The sequence below is a fragment of the Plectropomus leopardus genome, chromosome 23, assembly GCF_026936395.1.
Source record: "Plectropomus leopardus strain MGB_pleo_1.0 chromosome 23, ASM2693639v1, whole genome shotgun sequence".
Lineage (NCBI taxonomy): Eukaryota > Metazoa > Chordata > Actinopteri > Perciformes > Serranidae > Plectropomus > Plectropomus leopardus.
In genome coordinates, this window is record NC_142198.1 from 16,546,799 (window position 1) to 16,562,865 (window position 16,067).

The window sequence follows — 16,067 nt, forward strand, 5'->3', positions numbered from 1 at the left end:
GTGTTATGGAGCGATTATGGAAAGGCAAGCCCCTTATACATGGAGTGGCAACATATGAGGGATTTCTGGGAGGTGAGAGTCCAAGATTTCACTGAGGAATTGTGGATTCAAAACAAACAGATGATCCACTCAACTTTTTCTGTTGATGATTATTTTGATTACTTTTCTAAATCAGAAAAAAGCAGCCCCCCTACAGTAATTCTGAGGACCCCCAGGGGCTGAAGACCAATTCAGTTTACAATAGCCTGGCAAACTTTCCTGTAAATGGTCTGAAAATCCAAGCCATCACAGCAGAAACGAACTGTACCAGGATTTTCTTTTATCATGACCGAGACCACCTCTTTTTGTCAGACCAAGGTTCAATTATTCGGTCTGGACCATGGTGTGGGGGAGATTTTACAGCTGTAATTTGGGTTTCGGATCAAACTGAAAAGTCCAATGGTTCGGACCAAAAGAGGTAGGTGTGAAAGGGTGCTTAGATTTATTCAGCAGTCATAGATAAAACTAAGAATGGGGGCATTAGCTATCTTTATTACAAACAGCAAGAGAAACATGGTGGCAAAGATATATGAGGTTGTGGAAACGGTGCAGGTTATTGTAAATCAACTTACAGAAACAACTCTAAAGCCAACAAAAAACGAGTTCTTTGATCAGTTTGAAATTGTCAGTGTAACAGCTCCTAGAAACCACTTTGCCAGTTGTGTGAACTGAAATTGACATCAGGATGAGAAAGGCAAAGCAAGCCCTACCTCCCAACAAGAAATCAGAAAAACATGAACCAATAATAGCTTCCGAATATGGACTGTTGAAGAGTAAAAGGTGTGCAATTAAATAATGGAATTAAATAATTCAAATCTTTCCTGCAACAGGTTTACACATAAATAAAGTTGTAACTAAGATATGTTTTATAGGCGAATCTAAGTTGGTGAATCACTACTTTGTAACTGGGTAGTAGCCACTACAAAGTGTTATGAATTCATGTACAGTTGATGCAACCTAATGGCATTCTAATAATGTGGGACATTACAAGGAGAGAGTATATTTGTGAGGATCCAATGTCAATTACTGTACTTGTGACCTGTGAGACTACATTTCAAGTCAAAGTATGCCTCTGCCATTGGCTTTAACTGTCAACACAAAAGCAACAGGTGTAAATGCCATTGTTTTGTTTTGCGCTCCTTCTTCCCCATGCTTGTCTTGATCCTTGACCCAGATTCTTCTGTGTTTGGATGTGGAGGAGCAATGTGATCCCACTGATGACCCTCAAGGCATTTAATACTGATCTCATAGTCATATGGTCCAGAATTAAGATGCCAAGCCCCCCAGGCAATCTTGGTCCAGACGGGCAGAAATCCAGCTGCCTCAAGTTCTAGATCATTCCCTTTTTATTGCCCGCTTGGGCGAAGTCTTATAAAGTATAAACTTGAGAAATGATCACTACAGTAAAAGGACTGAAATCAGTTTTTTTTAAAAGACAGGATAAAATGCATGACCTATACATATACTGTGTATGATAAATGATTTAAACAAGTGCAAATTTAAGAAAAAAACATAGTGGGGGTGGACAAAAAAAATGTTGAATGTTTAAAAAAAACCCCAAACAAAACCTGTGATATTTCATTATGATACCTGTATCAACCTATCACAACTTATAGGTCTCAAGCTGAAATCCCAAAAAGTCTAGAATTTTCTATAACCCAGTGATATAGTACTGAATATAGCAACTTCTTAGGTTATAGGAGGAATCAAGGGTTCACATGCCGCTGTCAAACATGCAAGTCATGCAGGAGGAGGGAGAAGCAAGAGCAAACAAACCAAACACAGTTGGTGTCTGCAGACGGGTAAAGAGGTCAAGTGGTTTGCAACAATAGCAGCAGCATCCAAAGACTGGATTATTTCTGGACATACATGATTTTCTCAGTGCATTCTTTCTCATAAACCGTGCAAAAAGTAAGTGATATCCAATCGTTTGGCTTTGAGAGGTGTAAATGTTTTGAGGGATTTAAGGGATTTGCAAACATTAGAGTGACATTGGACAGTATGGCAGTAGTAGCTAATCTGTGCCTCCCGGGCTGGGACGAGTGGAGGAGAGAGATGCTAGAAAAGAGGAGGAGGAGATGGAGGGAGAGGGTGAAAGCGAGGGTGAGGGTGAGTCTTGGGGCGAAAGTGCATGTGTGCATTGAGGAGGAAGAAGTAGAGGCTGGAGAGGCAGAGGCCATGGGTATTGAGGAAGAGAAAGTCAGCAGGGATGATGAGGCAGGTGAGAAGGGAGAAGTGAAGGAGGAAGGAGCAGTGATGAGGGAAGCAGAGGAGACAGAGGAAGTAGGAGAAAATGACATAGGGAGGGGCGTTAAAGACGCGGAGGACGGCAGCAATGTGATAGGGGCAGATGAAAGAGTCAATGGGGTGGAAGAAGACAAAAAAGAGGAAAATGAGCTGTTGAGGGAGGTTAAGGAAGATGGGGAGGACAACAAGGAGGTGTTGGACCCAGATGAAAGGGTAGATGAAGAGGACAATGGGGAAGAAAATGAGGTGGTAGATAAGGATGAGGAGGATGAGGTGACTGAAGCAGAGGATTTGGAGAAGGAGGAAGACAGGGAGGTTAAAGAGAATGAGGAAGTGGCGGAAGATGAAGAGGTAAATGAGTTTGAGAGGGAGGTAGAGGAAGCAGAGAAATTTGAAGGAGGAGGAGAAGAGGGAGAAAATAGGGCTGATTTGGAGGAAGACAGGCAGGTGAGGGAAGACCAGCAGGTTGAGGAGGAAGAGGCTGGGGAAGAAGAGCATCAGGAACAGGAGCAAATTGGACAGTTCCACCTTGCAGAAGGGGGAATTGAGGATGAAAACATTCGGCAAAACCAAGAAAGTCCGAGGCAAGAACCTGAAACAGTCAGTGAAGAAGAAAACTTGGCTTATTCAGTAGAATCCAGTTATGAAGATTCTGACTGGACGGGATCAGACGATGAATTTTACAACTTTGACAGGATGCAAAGCGAAGAAAGAGCTGTTGAGAATCAGTATGAGGTTCCCAATGAACTGGAAGATCTTGATGAAAAGTCAGTGAGGAATGAAAATAGCATCCTAGGAGCATGGACTTCCACGGAAAGAAAAGCAGAGGAAGATGAAAGCAAGAAGTTGGCAGATGAGAAAGAAACAGTTGCAGAATCTCCGAGCACTCAAGAGGAAGAGCTTCAAGCTGATAGCAAAAAGCTTCAAGAGGAAGAGGCAGAGTCTACAGATGATGAGGAAGGAGAACATTCAGTGGATGAAGAAGATGAAGAAGATGAAGTAAAGATTTACTGCAAAGATGATTATTGTACGGACGTATTCCGCATCTTGACAGAGTTCAGGGACTCCTCCATTCTCACTGACCTCACCCTGAGCACGGAGGATGGAAATAGTTTCCAGGTGCACTCCCCTGTCCTGGCTGCAGTCAGCTCCCATATCCGAGAAAGTCTTCATAGAAAGAATACAAAGAGATATAATGACAAAGTTGGCGTTCACAGGTGGTCACTGTCTCTGGGTCCAGAGGTGAATCATGTTGGATTAAAGGCAGTTGTGGAGTTTGCCTACAATGGATTCATACCAAGTTTTAACATGAGAGCTCTGCGACAGATAAGAGAGGCAGCTCAAACACTGGGCGCCCCCAGGGTGCTGGATGTCTGCAAAGAGGAAGAGGAAAAGCCCACAAAACCTCGTGCACAGAGGAAAGCGGAAAGGATCTCGGCTGCAGAACAAATGATGACGAGTCTTCAGTCCATCAAACAGCTGTGGGCGGACAGAGTGGGCTGTGACGTCATTCTGGAAGCTCTCGGAGGATCGCTTCATGGTGAGTTGAAATGAAGAAGTATTAGCAGCCACTTTAGGGGACACGGTCCATTAATCACTGGTGCTCAAATGAAACAGTATTGGCAAGTGGTAGAGATTCTAAATTAAACTTAAAAACTGCAGTAAATGAGGAAGCTGAACCTACCTACTTTAGAAGAATATTCATTCACAGCTCTGGCATCTTTGGGCATAATATGGGATATCTTGATGGGTTTTTTTTTAAACTTCTCAGTCCCATTTTGGTCAGGTTGACTGTTTATTAGTAAGATATTTCATAAATTCCTAGACCATTGGTCTTGGCCTTTGGTCTTTGTATTTGGTGTAGGTAAAGCCACCATGAGGTCACTAACAAAGTTTTTGGGTATTTGTGTCTTATTAAGCCAAACCTCCCAAACTACGAGTTGTACAAGCAACTTCTGTGAATTTGAGTTTTCATTTTAATTGAAAAACTCTTATTTTCATCTTTCTTCCTGCAAATTTCTTCCAGATTTCCCAGGTATGAAATCTTTCTGTAGGCCAGCCTAGAAGCTAATGTCGCCCTGGTTCCCTCGTCAAAAAGCCTGTGGGATTTTACCATTGGATTTTGGAAAACTGCATAAAATAAGCTCTGTGGCAAATATTTTTGATACTTCTACATTTTTTTCAGGAAGATAATCTTCACACATGAACACCACTTTAACGATTCTTATAGCCTAAACAAAATCTCCAGAAGTAAAAAGCTATCGCTAGGCTAAAACAATCTACAGTTTTGTCACCACCATTATGAGGCTGTACAGTTGTACAGCATGATGACGTTCTGAGGTCTCATTTAGCAACTTGTTAGTAACCAACTTTTTTAGGACACATAAAAGCTTCAAGTTCACAGTGGAGAACATACTGACATATTTTATGTCGTAGAACAAAACATGAAATTCTCTCAAGTTGGTGTTAACTACAGACCTTTTTCAGGTTTCTCGCCAAAAACATACTAAAAAGCACCCAGTGATTTTGAGACGAGGGAACTGTAAGTGCTTGGATTTAGGAATCATTACTGGGGTTCTCTGTAGGAACCATCTTTCATGAAATACATAAATCAAAACAAAAAATATCCTGTAGAGTCTCATATATGTTAGTTGGGATTATGCTGGGTTTATACTGTACTTAATACTATCCTCCCTTCAGTCCACAGAGTCATTCTGGCTGTGTGCAGTGACTATTTCCGTGGCATGTTTACCTCGGGGATGAGGGAGTCCAATCAGTCCTGTGTGGCTCTTCCTTCCCTTTTGGCTTCGGAGCTGGCGGTTCTGATTGACTGCTCCTACAGCGGGGCCCTCCCTCTCAGCTGGAAGTGTGTTTTTGAGCTTACCATTACCGCTCTCCAGCTCCAGTACCAACCTGCCCTCTGCTTGTGCCTTGACTTCCTGCATCAAGAAATAAATCCTCACTCCTGCCTTGATGTGGCATCTTTTGCTGAGGCCTTCGAGATGGAGCAACTTCTTGAAGTCGCAGACGATTTTGTCTTGCGGCAGTTCCAAAAAGTGGCATGCATCCCAAAGTTCAAGGACCTGCCAGCCCAACAGCTCCTGAAATACCTGAACAGTCGCTCGCTTTGTGTTCCATCTGAGCTTGTTGTATTCAAAGCAGTGGCAACATGGATCCAAGCAAGGCCCAAAGTAAGGCTGAAGATTGCTAAAGAACTTATGAAAACCATCCACTTTCCCCTGATGACATTTAAGGAATTCAAAGAGGTCCAATCTTTGAAGATGTGGTCTGATCACAGTTTGGCAGAGCTCTACGAAGCAATTTTTGAGGACTTCTGCTCCAGTGAGGGTCAGTGCCGGGTCTATCTGCCAAAAGAGAGTCTGGTCTTGATTGGAGGTGAGCAGATCTCTGACGACCTGTGTAAGCGCAGCATCAGCAGAGAACTTTGGTTTGGGAATTCCCTTAGGAACCACACAGGAGTGAAAAAGGCCATGGAGTGGAGAAAGTTGGTAGATATGCCCGAGCCAGAGAGGTTCAATCATGAGGTGGCAGTGCTCAAAGGGCAACTATATGTGTTTGGAGGCAAGAAATATTATGGCATCAACGACACCCTCGATTCTGTCTACAGGTGAGATAGGTTAATGACTACAGTTTTAAGGCCATTTTAATGCTTCTATACTTATTTTTGCTTATTTGAACATATTTGTAGATATGATCCCCTTCAAAACACCTGGGAAACCCTGGCTGACATGCAGGAAAAGAGATGCTCCTTCTCTGTGGTTGTGCTGGATGAAATGATATACGCCCTTGGTGGACGTTCTGACCCCGCATTTACAGACATTGTGGAACAATATTGCCCCACTGCAAACTCTTGGAGGTATGTTGAAGTACTATATATTGAAAATAACAAAACTGCTGTATGTCCATTAAAGGTTTTCTAACAACACTCTATTTACTTGGCAACTTGTACCATATCAAGTAGATGTTGTTAGCTAACTTTCGTATGCTGTGTGTGGCGAGAGACGGGGGTGAGAATATAAGAGTTTTTGGTCAGATTGTACACGTCAACGATATTGTTGCCAACAACGCCACCTGGGGAGTTTCGCCCCAGGAAGTAATTTTAAACCAAAATCATCTTTAAGGCACGCAGTTCGTTTTACTCAAGACAGAGTAGACACGGTTCCGTTCAAACAACTATTCTTTATTTTAACAATCGATTTAAAACACTAAAAAAACCCATTCACACCGGGACAAATCAACGGGGAGGACTAAATTAAAGCTGAGGCTTACCGGGGTGCGTGGGCTACTGACTGATGCGGAGAATCCCCAACCAAAAATATAAACACCCAAACACACGTGACAGTCACATACAGCATACACTCGGTGAGGGGGGGGGGGCGCCACCAGGTCACCACCACCACCACCGGACCTCACCAACTAAAGAGAAAAACAAAAGAAAATTAGTGGGGTCGCAACAAAATTCAACGAACAGAAATATCCAAAACTTATATACAAATCAGAAACTAAACAATACAAACTACCAACCACAGATGAAAGAAATAAAGACAAATACTGAAAGAATAACCCTCTGCCCAACCAAAATATAAAAACCAAAAAATTAGATAACAAATTAGGCAAACAGGCAGAGAAACTAAATAAGTAACTAATGAGAACAAAAACAAAAGAAATAAACAAATGTGGGGAGGGATCTAACCCCACTATTCAATCACTACATTAAAATTGGTGAATTAATTGTGATTAAAACCTTGGTACAGAAGCAAAGAAAAACAGGAAAAGCAAAAACAGAAAGCATAGCACCAAAAGCAGCACCTAAAACAAGGACAAAGCAGCAGCGATAAAACAAAGCAAAGCAAAGCTGCAAACAAAGCAGCGGTAAGACAAGCAGGAAAAGCAGCAAACAAAGCAGCAGCGCCCCCTGCAGCTGTGGCGATGTGTCGCTTTAAACCCGCGGCACCCGATCAGCTGATGCCGACGTCACTCGCGCACTGTTGGACAGCTGACGCTCATACACTCTCTTATTAATTGATTTTTGTCTCTATTCTTAATCTCTGTTAATGTATTTATTTTCTGTTACTTCTATTTGTCTTTCAGTTGTTAATGTAATCTTTAAGCCGTTAATTGCACTAACTCTGTATTTCATGAATTGTTAATAAAGTTTGAGAAAAAAACAAAACAAAAACAGAGCGAAGATTCTCCGATAAAAACAAACCAAAACAGACAAGCGGCTGGATATGACGCACCAGAGTAGGAGGGAGAGAATCGCGCAGCTACTGACGTTCACCTACAATCACGCACCTGTTAGCCGCGGTCACGAGCAGCAGTTTACAGAGAGGGAGAGAAACTCACCGCAGCAGGCCATCCAGGTGACACACACACACAGGAGTCTCCGGAAGCACCAAGTCAGCCGCTCTGCATGACACACAAACATCAGCTCCTGGCCACATGAGCCAATAGCAGCAGGTGAGCAGACAACCCGCGTTACCTGTCTGAGCGCAAAGGTCCGACCCGGAAGTGACGTCACCGTCAGGAGCAGCGAGAGAGAGACGGCAGGGAGGGATCGGCCCCTTTTACAGGAGGGTGCGCCTCTGGTGGTTGGCTGTGGTGTTGCTAACTAGGCAGGCTCACCCACAGGTCTCTATACTGCCACATGTGTAAGCAATGACCGGGCATTATGATTTGCTTAGTAAATACTTAAAATTAGACAAACATAAAATCAGATGCAGTGGAATTGAGTCTACTGACTTCTGTTGCAACATCCAACATTTATAAATGAAAAGGAATCTGAAATATGGCTAGGATACTTAGTGCCAGAGGGAGCTAAGTCAAACCTAATTTGCAGGTTCAAGCCATGATACCGTCGCTGTAAAAATAGATACTAGATATTGTTCCCTCAAATGCATTTACAGTATTTTGGAAAACTTCCAAAATTACAATTTTATGGAGTGAAGCATTAGTTAAGGCAGAACTTGCATTAGGTGATTCACAGGCTCATTTCCCAACTGTTTTGCTACCAGTTAAATAGCCAATCATATGCATACAGGCTTACAGCAAAGCCATAATAACCTGACACTTTTTCTCATTTGCCATAAATGGTCAATAATGTGACGTACTGTGTGTCAGTCTGAAGAAAATATGTACTTTAGATATTTAAAAAGGTGTTCTCTCTTTCAGCTACGTGTGGCCTTTGGATGTGCCAATGTGCGGCCATGTAGCAAAGGTGTTACAGGGGCAGGTCTTTGTCTCGGGAGGACTGAGCAGCGACAACGAATATCTTGCATCCATGTTTCTGTACCACCCAAAAAAAGGAAGCAACTATTTGGCAAACATGGCTAAGCCTCGGGCTCATCACTGCATGGAGCCCCTAGATGGATGTCTTTATGTAGCTGGTGGAGTCACCAAAGATGATACCAAAGGTGTTATTGACCAGCTGGCTTGTGAGGTGTACGACCCCGTGGCTGACTCCTGGACTGCCTTCACATCTCTGCCAGTGCCACACGTAGGAGCTGGAGGTGTCGTTTTGGAGGGAAAGTTTTATGTGCTGGGTGGATACAGCCAGGACGACTACAGTGACACTAAAATGGTCCATCGCTATGATCCTGCTACACAGAAATGGGAAAACATGGGAAAGATGCCTGGGCCAAACAATGATATACGAGCATCTCTGCTGTGTTTGCCGTCACATTACCGATTGTAAGGCATGGTCAGTGTTGTGCATTGAACGAGATAACAGAGTACATTCATTGAAGGTACTCATATTTTTGGTAAACGGTAAACTGAACATAAACATTCGCAATTTATACACATGAACGTTGTTCACTCTCGCAACAGTCCAAGTTGACGTTTGTGCCAAATTTAAAGAAATCCTTTCATGAAATTTGTTGTTGAGATATCGTGTTCACAAAAATGAACGGACAGCCCAAGAAAACAATGCCTCAGGCAACAGCTATTACTGGTGTCATTTTGAAAATGACAGACATGAACATGAAGTAGTTCATTTTTAGGAGGAATGTGAACTTAGCTCAGAAAATGAAATTTGTGAACTAGTTTGTTTAAATCTGTGTGAGCTGGACGTTGAGCTAGCTGTTTAATGTGAACATCCACAACTCTAGACATGGTTATACATGTAACTACTATTGTTGTCTATGGTGCTGAATTATAGGTTACTTGATGCATGTTAAAAACAGTAGTATTTTCATAATTTTAAAAGCATTGTTCCATTGTAAACAATATAAGATGTTTACAATATCATGTATTATGTTAGCTTGATATCTTGTTCAAGGTAAATTTAACTTACACAGTATTTAAGCTTTAAAGGAAAACTTCATCAACAAAGTGGTCATTTGTATATCAGTTAATCAATGAATGTTACCTTTAATTCATTAAGAAAACTTTGTTTTTCTTGCATGCCTTCATGGTGAATCAGCAGTATAATCCAAGTCTTATTTTATGTGCATATGCTAAAATGTTACATTTTAAAACATTTCTGCCTACTTCCTGGATTATTTGTTTTTATCATAATGTTCTGTGTTTGGGAAGTATTTTGCATGGCTGAATTCATGAGACTTGGTTTATATTTGCTTGATTTAGTTTTGCTGTTGTTAAACATGGTCATTTTTACTTCAAGTTATAAAAAAGTGTTTGCCTTTTTTGGATTCTCTTTTCACTGTGGAGGCATACAAGAAAACGTTTTGCTCCAGAATTCAATGTGATGCAATAAGTAATAAATAATCATCCATTTTGCAGGTGAAGTATTCCTTTAAGAAATGCAAATACTAGGATATCTTTGTAATGTTAAAATTTTTGGTGTCCAAAAGATACTGTCATGAAATTGTTCATGTTTGAGTTGATAATTATTTCAATAACGTACACTAATTATTGCAGTAACTAATTATGAACACTAGATGGGGCTGCTGCTGCTTGTTGGCGTATTCTTAGTTGGAAGCTGGTAAACAATTCTTGTATAAGCTGCACAAATCTGTGTTTAGTAATTTGAGACAGGAAATAAGATGATGTAAGCAGTTTATTTAGTATTTTTTTGTTCTGAATAAAGGGTCATGCATTTACATTTTCATTAAAATTTACTTGAAAATGAAAATTATGTTTGGATTTCTGGGATTTCTTCTTATCTTTTTTAGGGGTAATATAAACTACAATAATCACAGTGTGTCATTTTTGTGCAGGAAAGTTTGCGGGTTCAGTGCCACAATGTAATGGAAAAGGTTTATCCGATATCACTACTGTTGCACATCTCTCCTCAGTTTAAAAGGACACTGCAACACATTTTTTCTTATCATTTACGCTGGGAAGACAAGAAAACCACTGAAAGTTGTGCGTCCATTCAGGTTGTCAAACAGTCTGCCATTATCCAGCAACTCCACGTACACCTTATCATCATCAACCAACTGCAGAACCACAGCATTACTGCTGCTGTCTGAGCTGTTCCCCCAAAAAATCTCAGTGTGAAGCTTGCAATGCTATAAATATTTCATTCTAACTCACATACATGCTTTAAAATTTAATTTTGCCACTCAGCAATAAGATACATGCAGAGATTCATTCATCATACTGTGACAATTTAAAATAATCACAGTATGATATGTTGCAACTAGTATTTGGGATTGTGTATTTGATACTATTAGTATGCTATGTATTTCAAAATGAAGTAGAGACAGCAAATGTTTACAAAAGAGTCTTTCTAGACTTTAATTTCTAACCTTTCATTAGGCATTTTTTTAGTTTTTTTTTTTTTTTTTTTTTTTTTACCATATTTTCCAATAAAACAGTGAATTTGGGGATAACATTGACCAAAAATGTCCATCAGTTTCATCTTCATTTTCTCTTAATCATTTTGACCAGACAGTTACTAAAGTCTAAAGTGCTGGGGCAATCGGAGCAGACAGCCTCGTATGTCCGTAATAGCCCCAGGCAGTTTGCCCATGTTCACCCATCGCTGAGTGCTGGGATCGAATCGGTGGACCAGTCCAGACTCACTGTAATCGTCCTGGCAGTATCCTCCCAGTACATAGATCTTCTCCTCCAGAACAGCTGAGGCTGCACCCACGTGGGGCACAGGCAGTGGGGCAAACGCTGTCCAGGAATCGGCCACAGGATCATACACCTCGCAGGCTTGTTGGTCAGTGTAAAACTTCCTCAGGTTACAAACACCGCCGGCCACGTAAAGATGGCCTCGCAGGGGCTCCATGCAGTGCTGGGCCCGGTCATGGGTCATGTCTGCCAGGTAGGTGGTTCCTCTCTCTGGGTGGTATAGGAACGTGGAAACCAAACACACATACTCACAGTTGAAACCTCCAGAGATGAAGATTCCTCCATTGATGACAGCGACAGCATGGCCGCTCAGAGCCTGGTCCAGGGGCTTTACAAAGCTGAGAAAATGACATATGTCATGTTTAGCCCAAACTTCACAAGATGGGCAGTATGTGATTTAACATCTATCAGAATACTCACAGATATTCTACTATATGATTTACCATTAACCTTTTGAAAACTGGAGCAGCATCACTTTCCTTGTGTTACTTTCAGATCTTTTTTGTGAGAATTTAAACCTTTGAACTCTAAAAAAATTAGCTTGATTTCCTTTTCAAAAACATGGAAGAAGTCAATAAGCAACTTGGTAAGAAATCTTCCACAAAATGCAAAAAAAAAAAAATTAAATAAAATACATTTTTTAAAAAGCTAGGGAAAAATGCCTGGGAAAACAGAAGAATATTAGAGAAAAACTATATCTCTAATTAAAATAATTACGTATTTAAAATTATGTTTCAAACTAATTATAATTTTCTAAGCTGTTCCCAGGTTAATTCCATGTTCTTTCTTTATTTCTTTCTTCCTTTATTTCTTTCTTTCTTTTTAAACTAATTTCAGGCCTTTTTTTGTACTTTTTACTAATTTCTTGCTAATTTTGGGGTAATTTCTTTCACTGCTCATTGCTTTCTTCTCTAAAAGTATTGTCTTGTTGTATTTCTCTATTTTATCAAGTGATTGAGTAAAGACGGTTTCGAAGGCCCTTTACCACCTAAAGCAACCACACTGCAAATATTTCAGTCTTTCTAAGTGTTTGATGTAGTGAAATGGGGGCATCTGCTGGCTAATCTTTGGTATAGCAATTATTTGAAAGGAGAGATGGTCAAAATAAAAGTGAACTCACAGTGTTCATCCTTGATATTATCAAATATTATATTAAAAACACTGAAGACTACCTTTTCAATAGTCTTTGGCTCTGCTTAGAGATGTCATTGTTGGTTAATTTTGCTCTCCAAAGGCCAGCACTCATTAACTGGTAACTAATTAGTTTATTTTTAAGAGAAAAAGACATGAAATACAAAACTGCTTTTCCTTTTAGTCCGGTTCTCTACTGGCTCAGTGAGGCTGAGCGCTGCTTTTTAAATTTAGTGACATTTTAATGTTTTATCGTGTCTTTTTATTCCATTATATTTAGTTTTATTGTTTTTTTTTTCAAATTATTGTTTTATCTCTATTTCTCATAGCCATCCGTCTTCTTTTAGATATGTTTTTGTAACTTGTATATCTTTAATTTTACCTTAATTTTAACTAAATTGCCTCTGGTGTATCTTGCTTCTGCCTTGTTTTGTTTGTCAAAGCACAAAACTCTCATTTTTTAAAAGGTGTGGCATAAATGTTTTCATGGCTACATATCAATGCTGACTTAAAAAGACATCATATTCACGTAAACACATTCTCTAGTCTCGTGTGATTGGTTAGGGAAAATCAAACTCCTCTCTCCACAAAAATTAGTGAGAGTGGAGGCAATGTCAGGATGAAAATTCTGTCTGATATCAGACAAATTACATCCCGTAATATGAGTGATTTTGGATGCAACTAAGCCAAGCTTGCCCCAGAACATATGATTTAAAGGGTCGATACTGTGTTGAGTAGTCTGCATCATTAATCGTACCTCCAGGAGTCGGTGTCTGGGTTGTACATCTCGACGCTGTCCACATTGGTGTTGATCTCCTTATCTCCACCAATGGCATAAAGATGCTCCTCGTGTACCACCACTGAGAAGTTGCTTCTAAACTCCTGCATGTCGGGGAGCCTCCTCCAGCTGTCCTGCACAGGATCATAACTAGCACGTGTGCCGAAAAGGTGAAAGTTAAGATAGAAAAGGTGAGACCTAAGTTGTGTTAAAATCAAAGTTACTAAATGTGAGAGGGAGATATATGTGCTCTGTTTATTTTTACCTGTAGGCAGATTTCATCACATCATCCTTGGTGTAGAAGTGGCATCCTCCAAGCACATACAACTTTCCCGCCATTGCTGCTACTCCGTGCCTGAACTTTGGCTTGTCTGGCACCTCACCCAGCCTCCTCCACTCCATCTCTTTCACCAACCCTGTACCACTGCGTAGAGAGTTTGCAAACCACAGTTCCTTGCTTGGTTTACGCTGACCCATATCTGGGTCCAGCCGGTCTCCCCCAACTACAACCAGAGTGTCTTTGGGATGCCGAACCCGGCACAAATCCTGGGCATTTGGGAGGCTGAAACCAAATTCCTTAAGTGCTGAGCCATAGAGTTCCACCTCCTTGTCTCCATAGCTCTCCATGCGCAGGTTAATGGCCCTGACCTCCCTGAACTCTCGAAAGGTCATGAGAGGGAACCGAACTCCGGTCATCAGTACGCCAGCCTGGCCAAGTCTCTCCTCAGGATCAGCCTCAACCCAGGATATTACGGCTCGAAATACAGCCAACTCTGAGGGCACACACAGACCATCACTGCGGAGAATGTCTAGAAGCTTCTCTGTTGGTAGGTCCTGAAACTTCGACGTGGCTGAGACGTCCCAGAAGTTCCTCAGGATAAAGTCATTGGCTTCCTCAAGCAACTCTGACATCTCGTAGGCTTCTGCAAAAGATGCCACATCCAGGCACGAGTTTGCCTCTATTTCCTGTCGCATGAAGTCGAGGCAAAGCGAGAGGGCAGGCTGGAACTGAAGCTGGAGGGCAGTGCAGGTGATCTCGAAGACGCAGTCCCAGCTAAGTGGGAGGGTCCCACTGTAGGAGCAGCCAATCAGAGGCTCTAACTCAGAAGCTAACAGGAAGGGAAGGGCGATACAGGTCTGATGGGATTCCCTCATCCCGCAGGTGAACATGCCACGGAAATACTCACTGCTTGCTGCCAGAATAACTCTGTGGACTGTAGAAAGACAAAAGAAGGGTTCAGATTTTCATCACTGTTGTCGTAGAAAGTTATTACTTATTAAATTATGTAATGTAATCATGTCTAATTGCATGAACATGCAGTCTTAAGGATGTCTGCCTACCATGGAATAAGCCTCCGTCCACATCCAAGACCACATCACAGCCTACTCTATCTGCCTGTAACTGTTTAATGGACTGAAGAGTGACCTTCAGCTGATCTAGAGCAGGGATGTTTTGACCTTTCTTGTTAGGACTTTCACCATCCTTCATCAGCTCCTCTTTGTAGCAGAGATCCAGCAATCTCCTGACGCCCAATGCTTCAGCTGCCGCCTTAATCAAAGCCATACTGTCTTTGTTCAAAGTCAGTAAAGCTCCAGTGTATGCAAACTCCACAACTGCCTGTAGCCCAACTTGACCAACCTCCGGACCGAGAGACACTGACCACCTTTGGGCTCCTACGTCCTTATTATTGTCCGATTGTTCTCCACTTGCATCCATGAGCCTATCTCGAATGACGGCGCTGACAGCAGCAAGGATAGGTGAGTGTACGTCAAAGGTATTCTCATCGTCAGTGGCCAGAGTCAGGTCTGTGAGAAGAGATGAATCCCGAAAGTTTTTTAGAGCCATGAAAACGTCTTTTGGATAGGTTTCGCTGTGGTACATTTGGACATTATCGCCAAGTCCTTCATCCCCAATAACCCCCTTGCTCATTTGCTCCCCAGTTCCCTCCTGACCACCACTCATCCTGACCTCTGACCCCTCTTTTTTACAATGACCACTCGGCAGCCCCATCCTGGAGTCATTGTAAGCCACAATCCTCCTCAGTTCACGTTTGTCCTGTTCTATACCCTCTTCTCCACCTTCTTCAATCACTCTTTTTCTCCTCTCTTTCTCTTTTCTCCATCGCTCTTCCCATTCCAGCGGCAGGTAGCGCCTGGTAAACTCCATGTTAGTAGCTCGGTTGAACCTTTCCTTTGCCTACAGTGGTCTTTCTGTGGCAATTCAAATTACCGCTGACATCAAAAGCAAATGCTAACACTGTTGTCTTGATGAGTTTACTCTCATAATCACTTTGTCTGACTTCTCAAATCTTTCTATCCCTCTCAAATCCTCCCACTTTCTCAGACTCAACTTCACTCACTGCATAAACAAGCACCTATTCATAGCCACTGGGTCAGAGAGATTCAGTTTCATCTGAACTGGCAGTCGAAATTGGCACTCACTCCAATATAGTGTTCATCACAAAAGAAAACGGAGATGACCTTCAGTGTTTGAACTTATTGAATGGTCAAAAAGAGCCAGCTTAAAGTATTTCCTCAATATAGACCTAGTTAAACTTTGGCCGTGACTTAAATAGTTGTAAAATAAAAAGTCCTGAACAACAAACAACTTTTAGAAAGCCAGACGGAAGCTAAGGTTCATTTATGATAACACAAAGCTCGTGCTGTATTTTCTGTTAATGACTATTGCTAATTGTCACGTGTCACATCTCGAGTCACATGTCAGATGAACAACTCTGGATGACAAGTGACCTATGTTAGTCCTGTTTTAGAGTATGTTGTATTTTTTCAAGGTTAAAAAAAGATG

General features: G+C 41.5%; 2 protein-coding genes across 4 annotated transcripts; one reads left to right on the forward strand and one right to left on the reverse strand.

Annotated features, from left to right (window-relative positions):
- The first annotated feature begins 1,547 nt into the window (after positions 1-1,547).
- LOC121962443 (uncharacterized) lies at positions 1,548-10,370 on the forward strand. The gene is made up of 4 exons (XM_088074088.1): positions 1,548-3,826; positions 4,987-5,914; positions 5,996-6,163; positions 8,479-10,370. The coding sequence occupies exons 1-4, from the start codon at positions 2,041-2,043 to the stop codon at positions 8,999-9,001; spliced, it is 3,405 nt and encodes a 1,134-aa protein (XP_087930214.1). The 5' UTR covers positions 1,548-2,040; the 3' UTR covers positions 9,002-10,370.
- Positions 10,327-15,886, reverse strand: LOC121961843 (kelch-like protein 33). Of its 3 annotated transcripts, none has more exons than XM_088074090.1 (4): positions 14,603-15,877; positions 13,527-14,475; positions 13,241-13,459; positions 10,327-11,690 (listed from the first exon to the last, which is right to left on the reverse strand). In XM_088074090.1, the coding sequence occupies exons 1-4, from the start codon at positions 15,426-15,428 to the stop codon at positions 11,171-11,173; spliced, it is 2,514 nt and encodes an 837-aa protein (XP_087930216.1). In that variant the 5' UTR covers positions 15,429-15,877; the 3' UTR covers positions 10,327-11,170. The 3 variants fall into 3 exon arrangements, with proteins under 3 accessions (XP_087930216.1, XP_042367823.2, XP_087930217.1); XM_042511889.2 differs by having other exon boundaries at positions 10,332-11,690; positions 13,241-13,411; positions 14,603-15,873; XM_088074091.1 differs by having other exon boundaries at positions 11,379-11,562; positions 14,603-15,886.
- Between the last annotated feature and the right edge of the window lie 181 nt (positions 15,887-16,067).

Coding starts and splice junctions, on each gene's coding strand:
- LOC121962443 (XM_088074088.1), top strand. CDS start 2,041: ATGGCAGTAGTAGCTAATCTGTGCCTCCCGGGCTGGGACGAGTGGAGG. Junction 3,827..4,986: donor TCTCGGAGGATCGCTTCATG/GTGAGTTGAAAT, acceptor TCCTCCCTTCAG/TCCACAGAGTCATTCTGGCT. Junction 6,164..8,478: donor CCCACTGCAAACTCTTGGAG/GTATGTTGAAGT, acceptor TCTCTCTTTCAG/CTACGTGTGGCCTTTGGATG.
- LOC121961843 (XM_088074090.1), bottom strand. CDS start 15,428: ATGGAGTTTACCAGGCGCTACCTGCCGCTGGAATGGGAAGAGCGATGG. Junction 13,460..13,526: donor GTGATGAAATCTGCCTACAG/GTAAAAATAAAC, acceptor AACACAACTTAG/GTCTCACCTTTTCTATCTTA. Junction 11,691..13,240: donor CCAGACACCGACTCCTGGAG/GTACGATTAATG, acceptor TCATTTTCTCAG/CTTTGTAAAGCCCCTGGACC.